The sequence below is a fragment of the Hetaerina americana genome, unplaced genomic scaffold, assembly GCF_022747635.1.
Source record: "Hetaerina americana unplaced genomic scaffold, ioHetAmer1.1.p SCAF_9, whole genome shotgun sequence".
Taxonomy (NCBI): domain Eukaryota; kingdom Metazoa; phylum Arthropoda; class Insecta; order Odonata; family Calopterygidae; genus Hetaerina; species Hetaerina americana.
This window is the reverse complement of record NW_027287538.1, coordinates 2,172,147-2,190,988: the sequence shown is the minus strand read 5'-3', so window position 1 is coordinate 2,190,988 and position 18,842 is coordinate 2,172,147. Positions and strand designations below refer to the sequence as shown.

Below are 18,842 nucleotides of genomic sequence, written 5' to 3'. Positions count from 1 at the left end.
TGATTTCTGAGTTAGAACATACCACCTTATTGTGTTTAGAAATAGACAACAAGTTAAGCTGGAGGTTTCAAATGAAAAAATGTTGTAAAAAATTATGTTCAGCCCTATTCCTTTGAAAAAATCTTGCCAACTATTGTAATGCAGAAATATTAATCCCAGTATACCATGGTATATTTGAGTCCATAGCTCGATATGGCATCGTCTGCTGGGGGAGCTCAGCACATGGAAACATCAATAGAATACTCACACTTCAAAAACGGGCATTAAGGGTTATATTTAAACTAAATGCAAGAAAATCCTGCAGGGAGTACTTCAAATGTCACAAAATCATGACCATTCCCTGTATCTATATGTATAATGTGATTTTGTATGCCTGCACCAAAACCCCTTCACTGGTCAGAAATAGGGATGTTCACAAGTACAACACCAGGGGTAAGGATAATCTTCATAATGGCCATTGCAGAGTAGCAGCACTACAAAAAACACCAGAAGTTTCAGGAAGACTGCTGTTTAATCGACTTCCTGAACAGTTAAAACGGATACTCCCCCAAGAAAATAAAATTAAAAAAATGTTGAAAAATTTCTTTGTAAAAAATGTTTTTTGTAGCGTCCAAGAGTACATAGAAAGAGCCAATAAAGGGAATTCTGTTTTTTAAATGTTTAATATATTTCATGTGCATTATTATTCCTATGAATTTGTATACATGGTAATGCACCTATAAATGTAATTGAATCTTAACAAAGCCCATACAATTATGTATTGTTCTATGGTGAATAAATCTATCTATCTTTCTATCTAAAAGCATTGGTGCCAACCCCTTGGACTGCTGTCCCAAACACAAAATAACTATCCTTCTTCTGAATTTTATCAGAATTATTGTTTATAAATGGCTTATGTGTTTATTGTATATTCTGGGAAGATCTCAGAGCATTCCTGAATACCTGAAAAAATATGTTCACCATATGTCCATGTACTGTGTAGCATGTATTCTTTTTGTCACAAATAACATTTCTGGAACTGCTCAAGAACCTTCCAAGGAACAATCCTGGTATGCCATGTGGACATGCCTAGTAATCAAAATGGACAATTGAATATTTCATTGGAGTATCTTCTTTGTGAAAAATTATGATTGGTCAATAGAAATGCAAGGCTTCCATGAAGCAAGGCCTAATGCAAAAGAGTCAATGCAAAATCCAATCTGGAAATTACACATTTGATTGGAGGAATAAGTGAAGCTTATTTATTTTGATTTTCTATTTCAGAAACTTCTCTTGACGCAAAGAGGGAAGGACAGTGTAGATGTTGATATGTCTTCATGCAATGAAGATCTTCATACTAAAGGTCAAAATCAGGCTCTTTTTGAACTTGGGATTATTAGGTATGTATGATTTCTTTAACTGTGCATTTACATTACACCTGATCCAGAGATTCTCTCAGTCCGGTCCTTATTTCTTACAATTGTGTGGAAACTGGTTGTGCAATGTTTATTTTTCTATCATTGTTCCACCGCTCTTATGTTTTATTATAAACAGAGTTGACCTTCATCTATGTTCTCATGAAAATTTTATCTCCCTTGATCCTTTTTCCGTTGATAATTGTCTTTTCACAACATATGCATGCACTGTTGATATTGCAGTATATATTAAATGTTTTTATTAACAAAGTATCCTGTGTATGAACTAATCTGATAAAATATTGAAAACATAACAAAATAATTACTCATAAAATACACAAAGCATACTGTTAAGTATAAGTAAAACATTGACCTTTAGGGAGGGTCCAAGGTAGTTCTTAGAGGACACTGCCATGGGGAAAAAATATGTGTTGGTGAGAGTTACAAGGTTTGTATAAAAAGTGTCAGTGACAATTTTTTCCTGACATGCATTGCGTGTAATGTTGAATTCAGACCGTCACCAGTCAACTCTGCTCACGATCGTAGATTGTATATCGGCATTGATGAGATCACAGTGCACATACCATTATCAGGGAAAATTTGGCAATGCGTTGAAAGATCTGCACTAAACTCGTCCTCCCGAAGGTCTTTGGATGGACAACCACGAAGAGCGGAGTCGAGTGTCTGCTTGCGAAGACTTTCTGCAATGGCATCGTGACGATTCCCCAGCCCCCTTGCAATCCCCCAGGCTTGGCACCAGCAGCCCATTATTCCTATAAAAGTGAAATCCTATTCCCTCAAAAGGACACCACCATTGGACCCTTAAGTACCATCAAAGAAGCTTGCACGTGTACCCTCAAGGACCTTCCAGAATTCTCTTGCCAGGGAGCCTTCGAGTTGGAGAAAAGCTGCCAGGGCGAAAGTGTCCTGACGCTCAAGAAGGGATCTATCTTGAAGAATTTTGAGAGGCATTGTATGAGCAATATCTGGAATTAATCAATTTTCCTGATGCTTTTTATACAAGCCATGTATTATGCAAATGGAAGGGAATTCATTAGAGTGACAATAAATCTGGTCAAGATATGTTTGCCTTTATAATAGTTCAGGATATATTCCTGGGGTAATGGTTATCCACTGTACACATGTATGTTTGACAATTTTTTCAGGGCTTGTGATTTAGTAGCCAAAGATTTGAATGGGTTCAGTGATCCATACTGTGAAGTTAAAGTAGATGGACAATTGAAATATCGCTCAAGTGTTAGGAAAAAGACTTTGAATCCAAGCTGGGAAGAGACGACAATCATTGAACTTCCGACTGGTCAGCGAACCTTGCAAGTGGCAAGTACCTTTTCTGCCTCTCCTTTGCACTCTTTATTTTAGTGTTGGCTTGATTGCATGAACGAGGCTTCCCAGATTGCATTTTGGCTAAGGTCAGTTTATTTGCAGCCTTATTTTCTTCACAAATGGTTGTTTTGCCACCTTAGTCATGTAGCAATACTTGCTCTGCTAAAAATATAATCAACTATGAAATTCAAATTTGATAATTCATTTGGAACAATATCAGGTATTTCTTCCTGAGTGTGGCACTGTAGAAAAGTAGAAAACTGAGGAGGAATGTAAATTTAAAAGCAAGAAAATAGACATATTTTGTGTCAAAAATTGTCACTGTATTTATTGCTGTAATTAATTTATACTATAAGTATCCAGTACCTAAGTAATTTATTTTTTAGGATTTTTACACTGACATCCCTAAAATGATATTTGGTAGTACACAGTTTCAGGTAGGTTGTGGATGGAGAGAGACTTCATGTGCCTACATTCCTTAGCCTTGCCTAACCAGAGGCCAAATGACCAACCAAGCTACAATAGCTATTCCTTTCCTCAAATTTCATACCTCCCTTCACTTTGTGCAACCTATCTCTCCTCTATTCCTGCCCTACCTCGTTCACTTAATCTTCTCCCCACTCTTATACATTCCATCCCCAATTAAAATAGCCTCAATCCACTTTCCCTGCCTTCTTTGGACTTCTTCCAATAACACTCTTTCCTCCTCCATGATGCTTAGTATTTGTTTTCCTAGTTATTTCCACGTCACCGTCTCCACACCCACATTTCAAAAGACTCCACTCTATGTCCATCATCCAGCTTCAGTGACCATGCTTCCATGCCATACAAAAACACTCTCCATACCAAAATTTTAACTTGACATTCCTTAACATCCTTACTCAATTTCGATATCATCAAATCCCTCCTCCTTGAAAAAAGCTTCTTTACCTAATGCTAAATTCTTCTTACGTCCCTACTGTGAACATCTTAGTCCAAGACACTTCCAAGATATGCTAACTGTTCCACCTATTCAAGCTTTTGCCTTTCTGTTTGAATCTTTAACTTATCCTCCCTCCTTCCTGAAAAACTGGCAACATTTCTTTGTCTACATTGATCTGGGTGAATACCTATTTTTTCTGCACTCAGCAATGCTTGGAACCCCTAGGCTGACTGCAAACTAAAGCTTGGTCATCAGCAAACCTAACTGATTTAATGAATTCCCTGGCAACTTTCATTCATATCAACAGTTCAACACATGCCTCTTTTACCATTTCCTTCACATAAATGTTGAATAGCAATGGTGATAACGGATAACCCTGCCTTACATCTCTTCCTAACACCACCCATCCTGACTCTCCTTCCACAACTGGCTCTGTAGGAGTTAGAGACATTTATTGGCTGCGGATAAGTCATTTCGACTGTCATTGTCATTCCCATTAAGGCTTCTACATTCCATTTCCTAAATTGCCTTCCTTGCTTTATCTTTTCGAATCAAACTCTTTTCTTCTTATCACTAAATAATGATCTGAATCCACATCCACTCTATGGAAACTGTGCAAATTAATCATGCTGTTCTTAGCTCTATGCCCAACCATAACATGATACAATATCCATCTTAACCCCTAGGTATTTTTCATGCATACCTATTTTGGTGTTTAAAACAAGTGTTCATTACAATATAACCTTATCTCTTGCAGAACTCCTATTGCTTCCTCCACATGATCATTCCTTTAACACTATGCTTCCCATATTATTGTGAATAGTAAATTATCAGTAAAGTATTGGGAAAACTCAGTGGTGGTTGAGTTCTTGAAATCTAAGAAAATTGTTTTTCATTCAGTTCTTGAATTTTTGTGGTGTTTATCAGTAGGAGTTCTCCCCATTTTTTAACTTCACAGCATATTTTGGCATCCTTGACAATATTTTATCAGTGTTCCAACCAGCATATTCAGGTCAAAGATATCAGATTGAAGTTTTGGCTATCTTTATACATCTATATACCATGAGCCACCAGCTTCCTGATTGACTCTTTTTAATAGGGATCTCTTCCAAGCACTGTGGAGAGGTTATCTTTCTTCTCTTTGTTTTTGGCAAATACAGGAACACATTGAAATCATAAAAATATGAATAGAGAGGACAGATATCCTCTCCACAGCGCTTGGAAGAGAGTTCTTCAAGAAAGAGCCAATCAGAAAGCAGCTGACTTTTGGCAAACCCTTTATAAAGATGGCCAAAACTTCAATCCAACACCTTTAACCTGAAGGGGCCGACTGGAATACCATCAAAACAGTTGTCAATAATGCCAAGATTCAATAAATGGTGATGAAATCTTCCGTGAAGTCTTTCACAGAGATTAAGAATAGGATGTGACCTACAATGTATCCTTTGGGAACATCACATTTGATACTTCCTGGACCTGAGAGTGCTTTTACACCTTTTATTCATCTCATTAAATATAAATTCAAAAGTCATTAGAAGAGCTGTCACCTATATTGTATTAGGGAAGCATCTATCAGTGATGTTCCCATATTTAATGAAATCATTTTATTTTTGCTCAACTCATATCTCTTGTATAGCCGTATATTATTAATAAAATAATATTTTCAGGTCAACTAGCCATTTGCTTTCACGGCAAAGTTCCAGATTACCCATAATCGTTAATTTTGAGGGAGTTCCATTATTCTTCATTTCATTGCACAGCCTGAGAGTAGCAAAAGTTGATTTGAAAAAAATGACGAGGGCCTTTGGGAAGCTTGAATAAATAAAACCTTGACTCTAGACACTGAAAAAGTTGTCGGCAAAGGCTCTGAATGTCTTTTGCCATGAAGAATAAACGCATTCTAATTCCAATTAATCTGCCAATTCCAATTCTGCCAATAAACGCTTCTCTTGCAATAGTGCTATTTCTGTGGCTCTCTTGTGACTCTCTGTGACTTTGCTTTGTTGCAGGATTTATGGGACCACGATGTGTTAGGCAAGCATGACTTCCTTGGGAGAGTTACCCTCACAGCTGGCGAAGTCCGCCAAGCTTGCTCAATATATAACTTTTCTCAGATGTCCGAAGGTTGCACGGAAGCTGACATGACTGGGTACCATCAATGGTATCAGCTCAGCGACATTAAATCTGGTGCCATTCAGCTTCGATTTAGACCCATAACTGACCTGAGTGGTACATTATCTCAGGTAAACAAGCTTTACTTAAGTGAGCTATCATATTTCAAAATATTTCTTTTGACCTTTCATATTTTAAGTGAAGAGACCAGAGTGATTTTGATTTTCCATTAATTGCCTTGCTAATGCCATTGCTTTACCCTGAACAGAAAATACTGTGACCTGCATGTAGAATGCATGCATTCCTATCATGCCATGTATACTGTTAGAAGGACATGTACTCTATGGAGACATGTGAAATTAACATTCAGTGTCATTGAGTGATGTTACTAGCAGTAAAACAAAACCAAATGCAGAGTATTTTGCATGATAGCTTAAACAATCAATAAACAAAAATTTTAATTCTTTGGCCAAAAAAATAAAATCAGGGAGGCAGCTGGCACCAGAAAATATCCAATCAACCATTATACATTCATTTTTTTAAAAGGGATGATAATACTAGCCTAGGCCGCAGACTAATCAGCTGTAATACCTTAACTCAAAAATAGTAATTAAAATGTTGCAAGAAGACTGCTACAAGGGCTTTGGAAAAGCTGTCACTATTGTTTAGAGAAAGCCTAATCTTCATTTGTATTTCAATTGTTTCACATCTTTGTATATCTATTCATCTGCTGTAGGATACAGGGTCCATCCCAAAAAATAAGTGGAATAAATCTGGGTAAAACTTTATTGCTGCTCAAAGTACAAATTTCTTCACAAGAACACCCTAATGCAACAACACACCAATGTCAGGGCCTCCGCCAATTGTGGTATGCTTCCTGCAAGGCATCAGCAGGACCCTTGTTCAGGCACTTTGTCATGGCCTCTTTGACTTGATCCAGTCGTCCAAAATGGTACTCAAAGGGGGTTGTACTTGGGTTGTACTCACAGACCAACGTCTCGTCACTAGTGACTTCCTATTCTTTATGATTCAGGTCACTTTCACCGTGGTCCAAGAGGTCCAACGCAAGATTGTCACACAACAGTATTCCGACAGCCTCTTGGGGACCATCTTGGCACACCCTTCTCATGGCTAAATCTTCCATGAAAATGCAATGCACTGTGATTTTCTGAATATTTCACTCTTCTGCTATCACATTCTGGCACTTGGGGCTCAATCAGAATTGAGCATGTGTCTCACTTTTTGCTAATTTTCATCACACACTCTGTTGTTGATGGACATTCCTCATCGTCAACCTCCTCCTCTCTGCCCTCCCAGAACATCCTGTGCGGAAGCAGAACACCATCACTTGGGACATTTCTCCTTCTTCACAAGCATCCTTAGCCATGGCTAATATCTCTGAACCCAATTTTCTGAGCCTAATGCACAATTTTATTGCATATCCATGGGAAGTGGCGTCGTGAATTTGTGACACAATCATCCACTGAAGTGTTCAGTCTAACAACAATCCATAGACTGTAGTGACCTGCAGGCAACTGACATGGGTCATTTTGCTTTCCCAAGACCTCTCAGCAAGTTTCCCTCCACAAAGTGCTCCACTCCAGTGGTCTGCTTTGCCAGAAAAATTCGTTTTACTTACTTTTTAGTGCCAGGCCCTGTATTTTCAATTTAAGCCATAAACACTAATCAACCCGAAGGTCGGTTTAGTAGGTGATGGTAGAGTTCACCCAGTACTAAGCCCTATATGGCGTGTGAAATGCACACATCAGGGTAGGGGGGCCAGTTCCTTTCCCTGTGCTGGATATGGTTTCCCAGGAAGATCTGGTGCTCGAAAAATCACATAGCTTGGGTGGAGCTGCAGGTGCCCAGAGTGCCTTGCCCGGGAATCGAACCCGGGCCCCTTCTCCGGTCAGTAGTCCAATGCTCTGCCCCCTGGACTATCACGACCCACATTTTCAATTTAGGAACAGTCAATTTATTTTTGGATTTCTATGCACTTGACAGAATCAAGTAGGTTTGTAAACCTCATTTTCAGGGGAATTCTTCTGTAAATAGCCTTAGTAGTTCAAGGAATGAATCAGGATCTCCACTCATGGAACGTTCGGCAAGAGCAACTCGACTGCTGAACTGCCCTTTGGTGCCACCCCCACCACCACCCAGCAGCCCAACAATGCTGAGGAAGCCGTCTAGCAAATTTGGCTCACACAAAGGTAATGGTCCCCAGAATGCATTGACTGTAAACATAATGGCATTGAACTATGAAAGCAGTCCATGTTTCATGGATTCTCTTTCATGCTTCACATTTCATTGTCTAAAAAACACTCCAATCAGCATGGGTGCTCTTTTTAGGAAACTACTCTCATCTCTTGGAGAAGGGAGCTGTTTATTGTTATTATTTTTATGTAATTAATTATTAAATGCCTGCTTTTTCCCTCTTTGGTTTTAGTGGATGTGGTTATTTGCTGAGGTATTATTTCATACCTGCATGAGGTTGATTCCCATTAACTATGCATGACCAATTAATGAAATCTTCTTTTACAGAATGTGAAATGTTATGAATTCTTTTGCGTGGAGGAAAATATAGACGTTATTAATATGTGATGCCCTAAAGAGCGGATTGAAGGACTGGAAAGTATTGAAAGCATCTTGCTGGATTGAGAAATCAATAATCGTAGACATAAAGTGAGATGTTGAGATTCCTAATTTAATTATTGTTTTGTGTGATAAATTCTTTTAGGTGCATAGAATTCATTTGGTGTCGCATATACTTTTCTTGATACAAATTAAGGATGCTTATCCAGTGACTGAGAGCACCTTGAAAACTTTTTCAAAGTCAATGAAGGTGACTGGCTAATTCTCCAGGAGAGTGACACCTGAGGTTGGCATAAAATAAAAAAGCATGCATGAGAAATGATCATGCCTAAGATAGGTAAACCTAAGACACGTAATTAATTTATCAGTAGACATTTGTTTTAGCGATAGTCAATGAAATTCAAGAAATTTTTTATGATTTGAGCTCAAGATCCAAAGGAAAATCTTGTGGCAAAGACTTTAGTTCATTTCATAATGCGCTAAAAAAATGAAGTAGTTGATTGAGTACATGGGTCGTTAAATAAGTCCAAAGGAAAAAATATGAAACAACTTATTTTTGGTAGAATTTTTTTCCTTTTTTAACCAATATCTCCTTTCAGCTTGATGCACTTTTCTCAACATTCCTCCAACTTTTTAAAGACATCCAGAAAGTAGGATTTTGTGGAAGGTCATTAAAATAAGCCTATTTGCTGGCATTACCGCCTCGTTTGATGTGAATTGTTTTCCTCCGAACCGTTTTTCAAGTTTGGAATTTAGAAAAAGCCCCAGGGAATCAAATCTGGTGAATGCTGTGCACGTTTTCATACCCTTTGAACTTAAATTCCCTTATTTTTGCCATAAAAACTGCTCAGGTGTGCACAAGGTGAATTGTCTTGATGGAAGAGAATTGTTTTTTGCCAAATAAGTATGTTTTTTCTTGATCTATTCTCTTAACTGGTGTAATAACTGCAACACATAATGCTCTCCATTTATTGTTATTCCTTTTTGAAAGTAATTGATTTAGATGATGCCACATGCATCACAAAAAAGATGGCCATCACCTTGTCGGTTGATTTGAGCACCTTAACGTCCTCAGGGGTCTTAGCAGAGCTCATTATACTTATCTATTGGTTCACCCAAGTTCTTCCAACACATGGGAATAAATTCTACAAATAACTATATTCATTGTTTTCCTTCCATCATGCATACATACTCAGCTGACTCCTACTTCCGAGTGAAGTATGTTGATATTTACTGCTTTTATTGGCCATATCTTAATTTTCAGACTCATTTTTAGACATGAACTTACCAATTTATTAAAGTATCATAACTTATTTATAAATAGCAAATCATAATTTTCCTGTGAAAATCTCATCCTTGGCTTGGTTGTTGCATTGTGAGTGCTGTGGCAAGGCCTGCAGTGTAGGAAACAATCCTCTCTTCCTCTGAGCAAAGTGTGAACACTTGGTGAACACACACAAATTGGTGAACAATCTCCATGGATTGCATCTCATCTTTCAAAAAGAATTCTGATTAATAAGTACCGAGTACTTTTTATGGGTGAGATAAAATCGCTTTACCTTCATCCATCCATGCCTACAAGTTATTGATGTTGCGGGGCTCAGGTTGAGCAATTTGGAATTGTTTTTGGGAAGGGGGAAGGTTGCCACTGCAAAGGTGCCCTGATGTGGCGTGGCCATGCGGTCAATTTCCACTGCTCGGTCAGTCATGATGCGAGCATGCTTTGCTTGTATGCAAGCAGGGAGTGCATTTGAATGCTATGTCACTGGGGGGCAAAGGGGAGGACTTGTTGCCCTTAAACTCCAAATGCGCGTTTGCTGTGGTCACCCTTGAATGGTCAATTATGAAAGCAGTGTGCATAATTGATGGTAAAAATAGAGTTATTGATCGTACTTGTACTAATACTTAGAATTATTCAGAATACTCTCCTCATGCATTATTCCATTTGTGGAGATGTGTCTGCCATGCCTGGAAGGTATTCTGAAACATGTGAATACATCCCTATGAAAGGTTCTCCTACAGCGGAAGCACCACTGCTGCCACTGCCACCATCTGCCATTATCCTTATACCATACATAGTTACAAGCAGAATATATACGCAAATATCCCTCAATTAGGCTTGCATGGCTATTAAAACAGTTAATTCAGAAAATTTAGTCTATAAATATGAAAGTTTCAATGAATTTTGTCCCTTGCTAGAAGACCTTGCTGGAGATCTCAATTTTTTTCGCTGAGTCCTTAAAGTGATGGCTTTTGAGTCTTTTAAAATGTCTCTTTGAATCCTTGGTTCAAAGATGTTTTACTCATATTTTAATTCAAGGGAAAGAAAATGTTTTCACATGAAGCAATGTAAATGTTTCTTAACATGTGCCCTCCCTCGTGAGTATTAAATTCATCCTATGGGAATATGATTCTCCCTTGCTAGTTTTACAATACCCTGTTGCTCATAAATGCCATGACTGATAGAATTCTAAAAATATAACTTCATCTCTTTGTATGTGTGTAAAGGATTGAAGAAATAATTCCTTGGTTCTCACATTATCCAATTTTTTATTTGGAGATTATAATATGCTGAAAAGCACTCTTTGATTTTTTGCTTTGAATAATGATTTCTTCAACTGGTCCATCTCTCAATGCTGATTTTCAGAAATATTAACTAACATTTTGGATCTTGCTTAGATTAATGATGCACACTAATTTTGCTCTACATTTTTTGGCAGTGACTGATGATAAAGGAGATTTTTCAGTAATTTTGAAAAAAAAAATTGATTTCATAGAGGTTCAATAGGGATATCAAAACTTTTAATTTGCACTGACACTGAAGCAGTGAAAATGTGGCCGGGGAGGATTTCCAAATGGCACTAAGCATGTGAATTCTCTTCAGAAATATATTTGGCAGCTCAATTCTAAAGAGTAGAGCTTCTACATGTTTCCAAACCTTTTTGGTGCATGTAAGTCACATTGCAATTCAAGCGGTATAAATGTACTCACACTTTTCCCATTTTAATATTGAAAATTGAATTTTTGTCCCCGCTATGGCAAACAGCATCTTGTTACCTGATGCAGTTTTCTCAATTCATCATGTTATTGAATCATTTATTCATTTGTATGGTTCCATCAAGCATATGTGATAACTTACCTTCACTTTCAGATGGCAAATATCTTCTTTGTTTTGTAAGCACACGTTTTATGGTCCTGTGAGCCAAATCTCTCCCAAGGAACAGATTTCTTTCTATTCACTAACTGAATCTCAACAGAAATATATGCATGCTTGTCATTTGATTCTTGTTATTTTCTCAAATTTAGATGTGCGCACACTGTCGAGCAGTGTGCGGAAATGTATTAAGCAAAGCAATCCATTGAGAAATTGAAATTTATTAATATGATGAATATTTCAATGACTTTATTCCCTCTAAACCATAATTGAGCAAATCCTTTCCATAGTGTAGCTCAATGGACTAATCATAAAGTGGATGGTATCACGAATAGTGCTCGCAAAAGATAGTGGAGTTAAAATTTAATACTCATTTAAAAAGTTAATTTTTTCCTCATCATAAACTAGTTGTGACATAATATGGTACACTATGAACAGGCTTTACTGTAATCATGCGGTTTCTCATGGTAAACTATTCATCTTTACATAGATTGTATTTTTTCCCTTTTCAGATTCTCCATGACACCTTAAACCTATGTGTTGGATGAATTCTAGTTTTTTAAATTCAGAATATATTCCTGGTTTATTGCAAACCAATGATCTATCCAAGTAATGTGGTATTTTTCTCTCTCTCTTCCATGACTAATGCTGAGAAATTTGTATGCATTAATATGTGGATTCATAGAGGTGCTCTAAAAACTTAACATGTACCCTGGTGCTTCATGTTTGTCAATAAGAAAGTATTTGTGTATAATCTATTATGTCTTTTTACTTTTGTTCACGAATGCATGACTTTTTTGTTGCCAAATAAAACATGTACTCCAGATATTCTTTGTAACTAGTTGTAGCTACCTTCTTGGAGTACTATATATAATGCATGAACAAACTCTTTGGTTCTTTTTTCTTTGGTAAATATTATCTCAATCTTTTAAATCTGTATGCTTACTAATAAAATATGCATGCATGTGAATTCTATTCATGTACGCATCATGTAAAATTTGCTTCCTTTTCAAATACTCACGTTGATTTTAATCCTTGTAGCGCTGGCCTCTTTTCCATAGCGTACGTGAAAAATGCAAGGGCTGTCGGTTTTGATGGATTTATAGCCTTGAAATTTATATAAAGCCCAATATGAATGTATTTTAGCTAATTTTTTTTGGGTACACTTTAAATAGCCACAGGTCTGCTAAAAAATTCAATGATGCTGTTATCTTGTCTACACATTTAGAAAAAATATGTAATTTAAATATTTATATTTTTAAAATTTTAAATTTTACTTTCAGATTATAAAATTTTTCATTAATAATTTTTTTACATTGATTAATAATTATGTCATAATAAGTTTCTACTACTAATTACTTAGCTCACACAAACAGTTAAATGCTTTAGACATTATTTTTTAAATAGTTACACCCCACCGACAGGGATATCCCCCCAAACACGAAATCTTCCCGAGAATCAGCCACTACTTCTCCCCTATCCATATCTTCAAACAGGGAGCTCTGGGAAGAAGATATTCTTTGTTTTTTTGACAAATTAAGTCCAACAGAATGAATAATTGAGTGATCATTGTCACTGCTAGTCTTTCCTAAGCAACATCGAAAGGGCTACTACGGAGAATCCCATGACAGAGCGAAGATAAAATGTCTCATTTCCATTGAAATGAATTATCACGTGTCATCGAAAATGTTTAAGACAAGAGGGGCAGAGTGTGAATTGTGCTCACTACAGAGATGACCTTACAATAATACAAAGGTGAACTTGTAAGTAATACAGAGATGCATGATAAAATGCAGGCTTGTATATGAGCTAATGTTGATGTGGAGTCTGCTACGAGATGAAAAGAAGGTGAAAAGGAAGATGAAAAAGGAAGATGAAAAGAAGACGCTACCATGCAGGAAACTCCTTATGTTCTAATAACCAAAATGTGAACATATATTTCATTCTCATCCTGAAAAATCATCAGCAATTATAAGAAAGCATTAACAGATGCTCAAAAATCATTTACAAAAGCTTTGCGATGCACAGGAAAGTAAAGGTGCCAATGAAAAAACACTCGACTGATAGATCCGCTGGCATTAAAAGGGTTATGACCACCATACCAAATAAAAATGCATTGGCTTCATGCATAGGATGCCATTGAACACAACCCATTCTAGCTGAATGCTGTGGTTGATAAATTTGTTCAGATTATGATGCAACAATTTTCAAAAGGTAAAAATCATTCTCTTTCCCTGGGATTCAACCTTGAGACTGTTGGGTTGAACCTTGTTGGGGTTATATTGAATAAACAATGGCCTCTTTATTCTGTGTTGGATGAGCTACCAAAATGGTAACATTTTGGTAGCTCATCCAACACAGAATAAAGAGGCCATTGTTTATTCAATTCAGAATCTGTTACCTCTTTTCTGTTGATGATTTAATGTAAACATGTCACAATTTTAAAGCATCACTTCCATCGCTAAATAATAATAATAATAATAATAATAATTTAGATTCGCTGTTTATTTAATGGAAAAGTTTTATTAATTAATTTTGACAAAAATTATTTCAATAAAATGTCGAAGTATGATAGTCTTTGAAGCATTCATCAAAAATGCGGTGCCTTGTTGCACCAATATCTATTGTCCTTATATACTTTTGCTATGCTTAGTGTTTTTACACTCACAATGTGGTCCTTTGGGATTTTGTTTTCCCCTCCATTGCTGGAATTTTTTCTATGAAATACTGTGTACTTAGTTTTTTGGGAATATTTTTCTGCATATTCCAAACTTATCCAGCCAGAAGATCTGGGTTTTTTGTGAGGCTATATTTATCTGAGAGATACCATTTGCAAACTTCTTCATAGATGGTTTTTTTAAAGTGTTAATATGATACAAATAATAAGAATTAAACTTACAAATATCAACTGAATGAAAAATCTACTATTTATTCTACTTCAGAGATTTTCTTACTCTTTCTAAAGGCTGAATTATTTTGTACGACTTATCCACCAACCCATACATACATTGTATGCAATGGCAGCATCTGGTTTTACAAATTTTTCATTAGTTTGGAAACACTTTCAACCGCTGTCAGCCAGCTTTCCTTCAAGAATGCTAGACAGAATGCTAGCATGCTTATCACAGCATTTCATCACAAGTACTTTCCCATGTTTTTTTTTCAAAGCCACCTCTATTTATTTTTTCAGAAAATATAGGCATATTTTTCCTGTAACATCTTATTATCCCACAAGAATCAGTTTTATTGTTCAGCAGAAACTTACAAAGTGCTGGACTTGTGCATGCTTTTTTATCAGTGGAATTAAAAATTATTATTATTACTAGGTAATCGACTGGTTTAGGTAGGTTTTGGATGGATACAACTATCATAACTACGTTGGTCCAAAAAACTTCAAGATATGTAAACTGTTCTACATGCTCTGGTTTTTGCCCTCCTGTTTCAATGTTTAGCTTAGCCTTTTTCTTTCTGGAAAATCGCATAACCTTGGTTTTATTAATATTGATTCTCATCCCGTATCTATCGTATTGAATTTCAAATTCATTCAACGATTCTTGCAACCCCTTGGCTGACTGACAAACTAAACCTTGGTCATCAGCAGACCTAACTGATTTTACGAATTCCCCGCCCACTTTCATTCCTACCTCCAGTTCTTCCCATACCTCATTAATCATTTCCTCTGCGTACAGGTTGAACATCAACGGTGATAATGGGCAACCTTGCCTTACACCTCTTTCTAACACTGCCCATCCGGACTCCCCGTTCCCCACTCCCACCTGAGCAGTCTAAGACATGTACAGGTTGTGGATTAGCCTCCTTTCCCTCCAACCTATTCCTATTTTCTGCAATATACTCATTAGTTATCCCAATTCACTCTATCAAATGCCTTTCCAAAATCTTCCGGCCAGATTCTTTCCTCATAGATACTACGGATATGCGCATATAGTCTCATTCTCCCACATTTTCCTAAACCTTTTAGTAATCCCAAAGGAATCTTGTCTACGGCATCAATATAAAAACACACAGAGTAAATATTTCTTGCTGCTTGGCTAAGTACTGCAAGATGAGGTGGTAACTAAGGGGCTCTTGTCATCAGAGTCACTTTCATGGCTAACACTTGCCTCTGAAGAGCTAGAAAAAATATACATGAACTTTTGCACTCTTCATTTGACGCAAACAACATATCCACTAAGAATGATCTGGTACTTTCCCGGCGAATAATGTTTTCCAAGATTATGACATGCCGATGACAAGATGATGGACGACTCGGCCATCGAAACGTCGGCAAACCTACAAACGTGGACCCGGTGGGAGACCCGAATAATCTTGGAAAACATATCCACTACATCACCTTTGCAAAACACTCATTTTCCTTTTGTCAGCAAGGAAACACACCCACTGTTCATGATGAGGATGGAAAACTGAAATTCAATGCCACTCAAAATAAATGCGACCTTACAGCTACAAGTTTGGGAAAATGGAGAATTTCCAGGTAACCAGAACTGTAGGAACTGCATAGGCCACTATATCACAGGTGATGACCCTAAACAGAGATGAATGAAATATGGGCTTAGTGTGAAGAATTACGGACTTAAACTTTGATTTCAAAGAAAATGGGATTCTCATCTCAAGAAAGCAAGAGGGCAAAGTATGACTAACTCATGGCCAAGGAATAACAGCATGCTAATTCCTTGGGAAAGGAGCAAGGGTGTGGGAAAGGGAGAATGAAAACGCACACAGTCCACCACAGGAGGGCAAAAAGGTATGCTCGTATCAACCTAACCTGCAAACATTCAAAGCACATTCACAGCAGCGAAAGGGTTAATCCGGGAAATTTCATTTTTCTCCCTGTAGGATATTTCTTTCAATTTAACGGCTAGGAAGACTATCCTTTTTTGATATGGGATAGTTCCCCTTATCACAGGGGATAAGGGTAACTATCACTATTAGGGTGATAGTTCCCCTTATCCTCTGTCTTAGTTTGAAGTCTCTTTTGGTGAGTCCAGTTAACCATGCCTAAAATTGCTGAGTTTTTGGCTGTTTCAGCTTATTTGATACAAGTAGGGCCATGATTAAGTGCTGGTTATTATCAGCATATATCAGGCCTTTATTTATGCCAGTGAGTAAATCTTCAACAGAATCAAAGGTCTTTGATAAATTATAGAGAAAGCCTTTGGTAAAAATTCCAACCTTTATTGAAGAGAAAGGTAATTAGTTTTTTTTAAACTCGATGTTTGCAATCACGATTTATTCAGGGGAGTAAAGGGTATATATTTATATAAATATAAAATATATATATATATATATATATATATATATATATATATATATATATATATATATATATATATATATATGTATATATATATATATATGTATATATATATATATTATATATATATATATATATATATATATATATATATATATATATATATATATATATATATATATATGTATATGTTCATTACATCCACCTGATTTGCCTGATTCCACCTTCCCCACCTGTACTGTGTTCGTCCTTTATGTGTTCCTATCCCTTTTCCTTATATCTATTTCTATGTGAACGAGTATTTGTTTGCCGTTTGGTGGGAGTTCGTGTTTGAATATATATAATGATAGCACTTAGCACAAGTGGACACAGACAATAACACAGAATCACACAAAAAAGAGACTCACTATTTTTCGAATTTTCGGTGGTCGTTGCCACCTTTATCAAGGAAGAGAGGGACAGAACTGAAGGGAATACAAGGGATGGAGCAATGGATGGATGGGGAAAGTGGGGAGAGTAATTGGAAGGGAAGGGTTTGGAGGGACAGCGTTAGAAGGGTGGGGAAAATGTAGAGGGTGATGGGGGTGGAGAGGGAATGAAAATATGTTTGGAGCAGCATAATTAATGCCTAATATTGATTCCTGGCCAATTCCAGGACTCCAAGAGCCAGATGAAGGATTGCATCAGTGTTTTGAGTTTCAGTTGAGGATCAGAGGAAAGCAGGGATGCTAAGATGGATACACTATAACATTTATCAAATGGAGTGTTGTGTTTGGAGGCATGTTTGGGGATAGCGAGTATATCAATTAGGGAAGAATTCTTGCATGAGGCTTGGTGGTAGTTAATTCGAATATTAAGGGGTGTGGTACACTGTCCAATATAATAGGCAGGGCAAAGTTGGCACTTTAGCTGGTATACTACATTGCTAGATGTGCAAGTAGAGAAGGGAATTGGTGGGAGAGAGTTAAAAAGCGGGTGGTAGAGGGATGGGATTTTGGTTTTGAAAATAGGGCATGTTTTGCATCTAGGTTTACTGCATGGCGTGGGAGTGATTTTGGGACAGGGTGGGCATTTAAGGAGTGGATTGGTTGATTTGAGGAGATCGGATAGATTGGCGGGGCGTTTGAAAGTAACAGAGGGACATTTGGAAAAAAGGTTGGCAGTGGCATTATGATTTTTGAGGATAGGGGAGAGGTCTTTTAGGATTATTTGTAGAGATTCTAAGCCCGGGATGTATGTGGTGCTTGAAAGAGGGTGGGGTTCTGTGGCGGAGGAAGGTTTGGGAGTGTAGGCATGTTTTCAGAACCTTTTGTTCAGGAGGGATTCATGATAACCTTGTTTGAGGAGGGAACAGTGTAGATTTGAAAGGCAATTATCATGGAGTCGGGGTCATTGCAAATTCTGTGTCCTCTTATGGACAGGGAGTAAGGAATGAAGCATTTGGTGTGATATGGGTGGCAACTATTATAGTGTAAGTATTGCTGTTTATTGGTGGGTTTAATATGTACAGAGGTGTGAAATGTTTGGTTTCTTAATGTTACATTTACATCCAGGGAGGTGATTTGGGAGGAGGAAACTGTAGAACTGAAGGAGACAGAGGACAAAGTATTGAGGTCGGAAATGAAAGTTTCCAGGGAATCGGTACCATGTGGCCAGAGGAGGAATATTTCATCGATGTATCTGAGCCACAATAGAGGTTTCAGTGGTTGTTTTAACTGGAATTTCCTCTCTGCGAGACCAAGAAAGAGTTTTACATCGGAAGGGCTGAACCTGCTGCCCATGGCACAGCCCTTGATTTGCAAGAAGAATTTATGGTTAAAGGAAAAGGAGTTGCGGGTGAGGATGAACTTGGAGAGGCTAAGGAGAAAATCTGTGCTGGGTATGTGTGGCTCAGAGCATTGGGAGAGGTAATGTTTGAGAGCGGAGAGACCTTCTGAGTGGGGAATCGATGTGTATAGGGATGTTGCATCTATGGTGGCCATAATGATCTCAGTATCTGGAGGGAGGGAGGTTGATTTTAGTATTTCCAGGAAATGGTAAGAATCTTTGGTG

General features: G+C 37.3%; 1 protein-coding gene across 1 annotated transcript in view; it reads left to right on the top strand.

Moving 5' to 3' along the window:
• LOC139698994 (uncharacterized) overlaps positions 1-18,842 on the top strand; it is a 201,947-nt gene that overhangs the window by 169,327 nt on the left and 13,778 nt on the right. Inside the window, exons 12-15 of the mRNA XM_071597988.1 lie at positions 1,264-1,379; positions 2,561-2,732; positions 5,670-5,903; positions 7,808-7,982. Coding sequence (XP_071454089.1) covers positions 1,264-1,379; positions 2,561-2,732; positions 5,670-5,903; positions 7,808-7,982 — 697 coding nt within the window. The remainder of the gene's footprint in view (positions 1-1,263; positions 1,380-2,560; positions 2,733-5,669; positions 5,904-7,807; positions 7,983-18,842) is intronic.